This window comes from Cyclospora cayetanensis, unplaced genomic scaffold (genome assembly GCF_002999335.1).
Source record: "Cyclospora cayetanensis isolate NF1_C8 unplaced genomic scaffold, CcayRef3 CcayRef3_contig_25, whole genome shotgun sequence".
NCBI lineage: Eukaryota > Apicomplexa > Conoidasida > Eucoccidiorida > Eimeriidae > Cyclospora > Cyclospora cayetanensis.
The window spans coordinates 252,816-262,700 of record NW_020312203.1 but is presented as its reverse complement, the minus strand read 5'-3'; the positions used below and the strand labels follow the sequence as shown (position 1 = coordinate 262,700).

General features: G+C 54.9%; 1 protein-coding gene across 1 annotated transcript; it reads left to right on the top strand.

Moving 5' to 3' along the window:
• Positions 1–60: 60 nt before the first annotated feature.
• LOC34617363 lies at positions 61–8,799 on the top strand. The gene is made up of 14 exons (XM_026338338.1): positions 61–141; positions 1,306–1,828; positions 1,917–2,091; positions 2,685–3,010; positions 3,327–3,377; positions 3,776–3,902; positions 4,238–4,490; positions 4,874–5,638; positions 6,118–6,265; positions 6,329–6,391; positions 6,733–6,885; positions 6,937–7,281; positions 7,452–8,291; positions 8,573–8,799. The coding sequence occupies exons 1-14, from the start codon at positions 61–63 to the stop codon at positions 8,797–8,799; spliced, it is 4,077 nt and encodes a 1,358-aa protein (XP_026194123.1).
• The last annotated feature ends 1,086 nt before the right edge of the window (positions 8,800–9,885 follow it).

Sequence of the window (9,885 nt, the reverse complement as noted above, 5' to 3'; positions counted from 1 at the left end):
AGAAGTAGAGGGGCAGAGTTATTCTTACTTCAGAAATGTGCTAAACTAAATATTATCAAGATGTGTGCAATGTCGAGAGCCGGCGGCCCTTCCAGCCCTCTCTCTGTGAAATGCTGCCAACCTGTGGCTATGTGGCACGAGGCAGTTTTTGAATTGAGCTGCAAAGCGCAGGAATAGTATTATCAAACACAGCCATCTACCAATGGAATTCTGTTGCATGCTCGAAAATTCCTTGTTGTTAACTGCCAAATAAGGATCATTGGTGCTCTCATCTAACTATTTAGTTCATCTCGACGCACGAAACCCCAAGAGACAAGACCACCTGGCGCTGGGGCCGCATGAGTGACACTCCGAAAGGCCATAGAGATGCACGGATCAGCACGTTATTTCCACCAGAAAAGCGCTGATCTGAGAATAAAAAGTGTTCGCTACTACAGTGCCACTATACTTCTGTAAGGAAAAGCAAGGGCAGGATACGTAGGAGAGTGTGTGGCTGCTGCTCTCCAAAACAAGTCCCGCACTACATTTAAAGGTTCACCATCCCCCTCATCGACTAGCCGCGTATTTTCTTCTGTGTAACGCCTAGAGGAGTTTCCTGGTGACCCCGCAAACTTGCTCAACTAGCCCGTCCACTCCGTCCTTTTGCTGGCGTAAACGCGTTCCCGCCTTCAGGACCGCTTGCAAGCCAGGCTTCCAGCAAGAAGAATGGCAATCTGCTGTACATGTTGTCTGCGCACGCTGAAATAGCACCCTCCGTCCTGCGACTCTGTAGCGCCCTCATCAGCAGCCACCCAATTTGTATCATTCAGGTCCCCTCTTAATCTATTACCTTCCCATCCCATTTCCTCAGTTTCCGCGCTCCGTCAGCCTTCGTTTCCAAAGCCTATTTGTGCTGGTGTGCGCATGCACGCCTGTTAATCCAATGGCGCCTCGGGGCTCATTACCCGTTGCGTCCTCCGCGACGTTTTCGTGACCGCAAATGCGGCTTGTCTCGCGAGTCTTCGCGCTGCCGGCCCTCTTTCTCTCCCTATCCCTTCTTCAAAGGGTTGTGGAATGTGGCATCCCAGGACTGCATAAATGGTTTAGGGCCACATTCCCCGCCGCTGTGCAGGAGATTCATAAGAAAGATGTTGTCGAGACAGACCACCTGCTCTTCGACCTGAACCAGCTCCTGCACCAGGTGCAAATCCAATGTGCATTGAGCTGCTGCCACCACGTGCAGCGTGATTCGTCCACATAAGTCTGCTTTTTTCCTAGTGCCTCCCCTGGAGAGCCCTCGGCTTCCAGGCCTGTGCAAACACCTAGGGGCGCCAGTCCCTGCACACCGCAAGTCCTCCCCGATCTGATTTGCCTGCAGCTCGTGTCTTCCTGTCTGTTTCTCAGGCCGCTCTGAAATCTGCCACAGCGCACTGCAGGCACAAATGTGGCACCGATCAGAACGCCGATAGCAGCAGCACAGGCCATACACCTTCTGATACAGGAGATCGGCAGGTGCTGCGGGCGCTGTGGAGCATCATAAACAACACCTTCAAGCGCTTCAGGGTAAGAAAGAGCATTGTTTTTGCTATTGACGGAGTGCCTCCGATTGCAAAGCTCGCGATATCCCAACAGAGAAGGCTGCGAGCTGCACGGGCCGGGGTGCTATCGGCTCGCATCGAGGAGTCCTTCCGAGCAAGGCGAGCCAAAGAAGGGATCGCGTCAGGTCTAAATCGCTCCTCAGAGGAGTATAACAGATGCTACACCGATGGGGAAGACTGCGATACAAGCGAAGCAGCAGACGCCCTTGCAACAGAAGGAGCCCCCACCGGAAAATCGGGATACAGAATCCGTAAGCGTTGTAGCACAAACCATTTGCTCGTCTCTCTCCACCTTCCTGGCGCGATGCCGCAGCACGCATCCTTTGTTTCTCCATTTAGGTTGGCTCTCTGCATCTTTCGAGCGCGGTTCTACCCTTTGCGCTGTGCATGCGTTGGCCACCCTTGCAGCTTCCTACTTGCTCTCTCCGGGGACTTACTTCATGCGGCAGGTGGAGGGTCACTGCAGAAAGTTCGCAAAGCAGCTTCTTCTCTCGGGGCTTGTAGAGGCGTCGAAGTAAGCTAGCTACTAAGAACGTCTCTCAATGCTTTGCAGCTAGCCTGTGGCCTTGTCGTATTCGCTGGGGTTTGCCGACACTGCGCAGTAAAAAAGACTCCACTGCCGTCGGTCTCAGGAAAGTGTGTGGCACTAGGGGCACCAGCGCACCGGTCATTGTTGCCCCTCTATCCCATTCAACTCTTTGGCTGAACGCAGACCATCATCCTCTGCGGAGGTTTTAATCCATTTATTGCATGCCTATTCCTACAAGTTGTTCTTATACTTGGAGAATCATCATCTTCCTCCTCTGATGCGTTTTGTCGCTTGCACCCGTTAGCTCCCTCTCCGAGCCGCTTTCCGAAGAGGATCGGAAAAGGCGCCAGGAGAGGGAATCGCAGCCAGGGACCCTCTCTTATGTCCCCTTTCTTGCCCACCTACCGCTATATATTCTCTGACCTCTCTCCGAGCCACTAGGCACCTGTGTGTGGATTCTGGAGCTGCCTCATAAGACACTGTTCCCTCTCCCAATGGCGTCCAAGACGCCACCTCTGTACAACTCCGGCTCAGAGCGCCCTTTTGAACACTTCTGTTTCCCTCTTTTTATGGTCTAGGGTCTTCCTCTCCGGCCCCTCCTCTTACGGGGAGGGAGAGCTGAAGCTCGCGGATTGGATAAATTTTTCTTGCGACGCTGGTCGCTCTCAGACGCAGGAGGCTTCCTCAGAATCCCAGGGGGCCTCAGAAAGGCGCAGCGGACGGAGTGCATACAGCAGGGGACGACCCTGCCCTGGTTTAGGTCTTTTAAAAGTGAAGCCAACGGACAGCATTGTGGTGATTGGAGGAGATGCGGACTTGGTGGTGCAGAGTCTTGCTCTGCCTTTCGCATCGAACCTGTTTGTCTATAATCCGCAGTCGATCGCGAGCTCCAAGACCAAGAGGGGTAAGGGCGCTACTGGGAAGCTGTGGTGTATTCTCCTCTTCGTTTGGCGCATATTGCATGTGGAGTCTGGCTCTTGTTCGCTTCTTTCGTCTATTGGAAAAGCAGAGAGAGAAAGAGAGGAAGGACAGGCGCTGGAATGGCGAGAGCTCCAAAGCCCTGCACCACAATCCTTGAGTGCTGAGCGATTTCACGCCGTGGAAATTACTGATATCTTGGAAGGGGCTGCCAGGGCTTTATTGGATATATTGGCAGCTTATTCGAAAACGTTTGCTTGCGTGTGCCCCCTTTCCCTCGGGTTGCTTCCTTTGCTCTGCAGTCATCTACTCTCTCCGATCCTTACTCGGGGAGCTTGAGAGGCTTTTCCCAGGTAGGAGGGCGTGTGTGTCACGCAGCACGCAGGACTTGCCCCTCTTTCGCTTTCGCTTGCGGCTGCCTTGCCGGAAGGCGCTTTTTGAATGGACGGCTCCTTGTTTGCGACAGTAGGAGGGCTAGGACGGGGGAGGATGTGTGTGTGTGTGTGTGTGAATGTATGTGTATGTAAACTTGCCACCAAATGAGGGTGGAGGTTCCCACGGCAGGACGCCTACTTGCCCCTCCTCATTTCTCCCGCCTTATCAGCCCTTCCCTTAGGCTGCGGGGCTCTCCGAATTCGCCAGTTTATGCTTGTCTTCGCGATTGCAGCAGACACCTCGCCATTCGCCGTTCACAATGGTGGCCTCACTTTCATGCTCGTTCCTGCTCCCGCTGCTGTCTGTGCTGCCTCAGGGCGGTCGCATCTCGCGCGGAATGACTTCGCACTGTTGTGCATTTTAAATGGCAACGATTATTTGCCAAAAATACCGGGCTTCTCCTTTGCGCGTTTCGCCGCCGCTTATGAGGCAACTCGCCGCAGGTGCGTCCCTCCCCGTCCGTGGGGCTCGCAGTGTATGGCCATCTTTCACGGGCATTTTTGCAGCCCCTCCTGCACATTTTTTGTGCTAATAACCCCTCAAGCGAGACGGCTGTGTATAGCAGGCGTCTGTGCGGCCTTCCTCCCCAATTTCCGCCCTACGTTACTCCTGAGCAGTCCACAAATGAAAAACCCTTCGTGAATCTCGCAGCCGCTCCAGTTTTGGTGAAGCCGCTCGGGCTGCAAGGCCTTCACTTTCCCACCGTAAGCGCAGCCCCCCAGATGCTTTATTGGCGCGCTCGCGTTCTCCCTCTGCTTCTCCGGCCTGTGAGCTGCAGGCCAGAATGCGCAGACGGGGCGTGGGTAGACGCCAACAGTCGTTCTTTCGACTGGGGGTTCTTCAAAGTCTTCCTAGAAGAGCTCAACAAGATCCACAGCTTGGAGACCGCGGCACGACAGAGGGAGGAGACTCTGAGGCTCAACGGCTCTAAACCAGCACGTGGCGTTTTTAAGGCATCGCCGCTTCAAATTGTCCACCAGCTTTTTGCCCAAAAGCGCCTTGTGGGGGCAGAGGCCAAAGATAAGCTGCCGGTGAGGAGCCACCCCCTTGCATGAGCGAAGCGAGCGCACAGTTCGCTCCTGCTTTTTCAGCTGTGAGGGGGAAAAGAATTGAATAGGGCACTGCTCGTGGCGCTATAGCACGTGTAGTAGCAGGCGGAACGAGGAGCCTGAGGGCCAAATGAGTTTGTATCTCTGTCTGTGTAGCGTTGTGTATGTGTGTATGTATGTTTGTTTGCTCGTATGTGTATATGCCTATGTCTCTCTGCGTATCTGTGTATGTGTGCGTACGCGCTTGTCTTGTGCTTTGTCATTTGCATCGCTTTCAGTGGCACTTCCAAGAAGAGGCAAACGTGTTCACCTGCGACCTCACCTTCCCGGAGGTTTTCTTACCCTCTGTCTCGGGTTCCCTACAGCAAGGGGCCCCCGAGGCTTCCCCAGAGAAGACTTGCGTTAGCGTTGCTAGCAGCGCTGGCGATAAGAAGACAGCCCAACAGCGAGCGGCGCTGAAGCTGTTACAACTCTACTATCCAGAGTTACTGCACCTTGTAGAGGAAGGCCCTTGGAATGCAGTTGCCGCGGGAGGAGTAGGGAGCTCTGCTGACGCAGAGGAGAGTGCGATACCCCAGCATTTGTCTCCTGCTACATTTTGCAAGGCAGCTGCTGCTCTCCGCGCTACAACCCCTTCCAACACGCTCAATAATCTATGCTTGGTGCGATCTCTGCTTCCTTCTGTATTCATCTGCGGCGTTCTTCAAAGTGGTTGCCGCTCCATTGCCTTTGTACAGCCCCGTTGCAGCTGTTTGTACCGGCCTTTCTTCACACACATGCACCGAAGCAATAAGGTCCTTGTTTGTTCGGCCTCCAATACTCAGGCGGCACTTCACGTGGCCCCCACCTTCGCCTTCACCTCCGAAGCCTGCGCAGCCTCCGTCGACACTGCAGATTTAGACAGCGCAAGCAGCAAGATAACGCCTCAGCGGACGGACGAGGCAACAGCTCTCAGACTTCCCAAGTGTCCAGAAACGTCGGAATTCCCAAAAGAGAAGTGCAGTGGCGGGAGCCGCAGCAGCTCCATGCGCGTGGATGTGTTGGTAGGCGACCGCGTTTTGTTCTCAAGTCGAATCGAAAAGGCGGAGTCTCAAGCCAAGGCCAGACTGAAGCACGCTGCTAGCATGCAGGTACTCAAGGAGCATATAGGGGGAGGAGATTGGGGGATTGGGCAGTCGGTTAAAGCGAAAAGGGGGAGTAGGACGGGGTAAAGGGGATAGAGGGGGTAAAGCGAATCGAGGCGGAAGGCGGAAAGGGCGCGAAGGGCAAGAAACAGCATCCACGCAAGGGATTTCCGGGAAGTATAAGAGGGAAGAACGGCGTGATTCCTTGCCCACTTTGTCGTATTTAATCCGCTGTGCACGCGCGACATACACATTTACACACTTACACTTACATACATACACACACACACAATGAGAAGTCCCTGAGCTTTTTTTTGCACGACGCGCCGGTGCATTTGTATGGGTCTCTCCCCACAGCCCTCTCTGGGTGCGTCCGTTGTACGTTGTGTCTTATCACCAGCGTGTTTTCGCCTAATGAATTTTGCGGCTGTCCAATCTGTTGAAGACAAGCACGTGGCTGGCTAAGACTGCTGATGTGCCCACAGGCTCTCCAGGCACTGGCGCCGGACTTGTATGCCGGCCTAAGAGCCCAGGCCTGGACAAATGACGGCCTCCAGTCCAGTGAAAGTGTTGCTTTCGCGGAAGCGGAAGGACAGGACTCAGCGGCAGCAGGGGAAAGCGCAGTCGGAGAGAGTCCAGAGAGGGCACAAGCCGCCGTTGGAGGGCATGGGATGCACGGAAACGGAGAAGAGGGAGAGGCGTTCACTGTAGAGGCGCACGTGGCTCATGAAGCGGAGAAAACCGCGGCGTATCTTAAAGGTATGCAACTTGATAGAGCACCTTTTTTCGGATGTGTTGAACTTTGCAGCAGCCACCACTTGGGGTGTAAATAACGACATCTTCTCTAGCGCGTGTGTCGGTCCGTTGTCCTCGTGTCTCTTAGTCGCCTGTTGCTCGCTGTACATTTGTCGCGGGTGCCTTTCCCGTGGCCCCCTTACTCTGCCCCTTCTTGTGCCCTGCATGGTGGCATCAGGAGGCTGCCATGCAGACACTCGGTGCAAATTCGTTGTGGCTCCTGTCGCTGAAGCGTTCAACCTACACATCGCGAAATCTCATTGTTCTTGTCTTGGGACCCTGTGCTTCTTGCCTGTTGCGGACAGGGCTTCTTTGGAATCTGCAAATGTACATTGACGGCATCTGCCCGAACAATTTCTGGCATTTCCCCTTTGACTCCGCTCCCTCGCTGCTTGCCATTCAGGCAGAGGTGCAGCGCCAACTTAGAGGAAATACCGCAGAAGGCCGATTTTCGAACTGTGGCAGCAACAACACGGGGCTCGGAGTGGCCACCCCACGAACAGCAGCAGCACCTGCGCCAGAAGCAGCTGCAGAGGACAGTGCATCACTCGAGCAGCAAGCCGCCCCCAAGCCGGTCCCGCAAAGTCTGTACACTGCAGCGCTGCTTTCCCAAGAGGCCTTACATGCCCTGGAATCTCGGGAACGGTGCTCGAAGGAGCTCTTAGGGGGGCCCCCAGGGGGCACGCGGGCCGCCCCTTTGGCTCGGAGGCTCTTGATGGCGAGGGCCTTGCTTGAGACAGTGGCGTCTCCGCAGGAGGACAGCAGCCCGCAGACTCAGACGGAGTCGCAGGGAGTCGGCGGGCCTGAGGGCTCTGCACACCGTGCAGACTCTCAAAAGGCCCTCATCACCGCAAGTGAGAAATGCGAGCAGTGGTACTGCGTGCAGAGGGAGCTGTTTGTGCCGGTTTGTGGCACTGCGTTTGTTACAGCCCTGCTGCCTGCCCCTTTTGCTTTTGGGAACACCCCCCGCAAACATCCTTTGTCGGCTGGACGCGCGAGAGCTTTCTAACGCGGGTTTGAATAGCGCCCTCTTTAGTGCCTTTCTGTGGACCAGTGGAGATAAGGCACCTCGAGTTTGCTGCTGCTTTGCTACGCTTAGGTACTGTGCTAATAGCGTCGAAGCTCCTTGCGCAGCAGGCTAAAGACCGGACGCCTCCTGGAGAGGGGCTTCCCTCCAACGCTTTTGATCCTTCGTATTGCGCCTTATTCGAGGATCAACCCAGCAGTTACTGGACAGTTTTCAGGAAAGTCCCACGGGACAGGCCCTCAGGAGGGGCCTCCTCCGCTTCGGTTGAGGCGGCCTTAGGGGGCCCCCTGGCCATGACGGCTATAAGGGAGCGGAGAGCCCCCATCTTCTGCCCCTCAGGAGCCAACCGCCCCTGGACCAAACCCCCCACAGATCCTGAGCTCTGCAGTTTTTCTCTGAATATATTGCGCAGGCCCCGCAGGGCAACAGCAGGGGGCCTCACAGAAGGAGTAACACACAAGGGGGCCACTGCAAGAGCAACGGAGCTTCCCCAGCTTTGCAGCACGCCGAGGGGGCCCCTTGATACAAGGCCTTCACCCCCACAGTCCTCCACAGGACTGGATGCCCTTCCTACTCGCTCGAGGCCGGCACCTGTACGCCGCTTTACAGTTCCAAGAAAGGCCTTAAAGGACCTTCCCTGGTCAAGCAGAAGCTCCCCTCTGTCGCTTGTTATGTCTGAAGGGCACCTTAGGCCCCCGTCTCCCCCTCGCCCTCGCTGCTTGGCTTCTCCTGATGGCCTCTTCCATACGACAGTTCAGGCAACCCGCCAGCTAGCAGGAGGGGCTCTTGGGGCCCCCTGGAAAAACATTCGGACGGCAGCTCCTACAAGAGCTTTCGGCCTAACCAGGGGCTGCTCGAAACTCCGGGCCGGGCAGCGCTGGTGTGGCAGGCACAGAGTGTAGTAGTAAGAAGCTTGGCGACATTCCTGTATTGTCTTATGGAAAAACGAAGTTCAGGAGGGAAGTCACGACCTCACGAGAAAGCCGTTTTTCTGTAGCTGCAAATATTGTATGTATTGCTGCCCTTGTGCACCTCGATGAATATGCTGTCTAACTGATAGGGGCTTCTGTGCTGCTGATCCTCACGCGCTCACGCTGCCCCCTGTCTCCTTGTTGCAGTCTCTGCTGCCCTCCCCCTCCCTCAGCTTACGGATCTCAAAGGGTGCGAGCTTACAGTCATCACGCTTTACGGTGACAAAGAAGCGTATGCGCTTAATGATGGTGCTCCCCCATCAAAGGGCAGCCCCTCAAGGTCGGCCCCCGCCTTCAGATGCTGTTTAAACGTGCTACGCCAGAGGGCAGAGGCCGAATTGGTCAAACGCCACCATCCAAAACCAACGGCTTAGACCCGTTTGAAAGGCCCCTTAAGAATAGGCTACAGCTACCTCTATTTTGGGGCAAGCCGGACAGTGCATGGAAGCCTCTAATAAAGCCCCATTTTATAAGTCTAAGGGACCCACTGATCCTCAAGGTTCCCTTAAACGTCTCTTGCTAGAATTTTCGCAATCCATATATGGCTTGTCGAGAAGCCCACATTGCTACCCCCAAATTTCGCCGTTTTATCTGCACGTTTCCCTCTTTCTGTAGACCTCTATAGGGCTATGTGTGGGGGAGACCCTGGCCACTGTATGGCCACGGCTCCCTTTTAACGCCCTTAAAAGATTTTCCCTCAGAACTCTTAAAATCCCCCCCCCCCAAAAGGCCCTTTAGGCTCCACTTGCTCGGCCTTTTAAGAGTCTGTCTGACGGGGCGTTTCTGGAGATGCGAGCTGACCGAGTTGATGTCTCGCTTGTTCTTCTGTTGTCTCATCCGGTGTTCCAGTAATGGGTGGATGGGGCGGCTCTGAGCTAAAAAGCGCTTCTCTAGCGCAGGAAAAGAAATCCTCATCGTCTGAATACGCGCCGTACAAATGTGCAGCGAGGATTGCAGCACAGGGATCAAGGATCTGCCTCCGCCTTCTGCAAGATGATCAACACATCACCAATTTAACAGAGGCTGGGCTGAAGATATATTAAGGGGAAGAACACAAACAAAGTACGCATAAAAGCAATTACACATACCGCATGATTTAACAAACAGTGTACAGTACGGCTGCAGTGTATGGAGGCACGTGTTGCACGTTGCGGCAACTGCCCTCTGCGGTCGGCCCGCCGTTTCTGGTGTATGCACTCGAGCACACAATGCAGAATCCAGCAAGATTTTTAGATACTCTTCACATGCAGGGGCACTTGTGATCCTTTTTTGTTGAGCGGAGGCCGAAACTCTGCAGCCAAGGCAAGTGCGAGAGAGCTGTATACAGGTGCCGCGGCAGCGTGTGCATGGCGTGGCCTGTCTGTCTCACCTTTTCTTCCTTCGGGGAATGAACGGAGACGCCCTCCTCGATTCTGCCGGATTTAAATTGGCAGAAACTAATCGCTGGTCGTTCGCGGGGT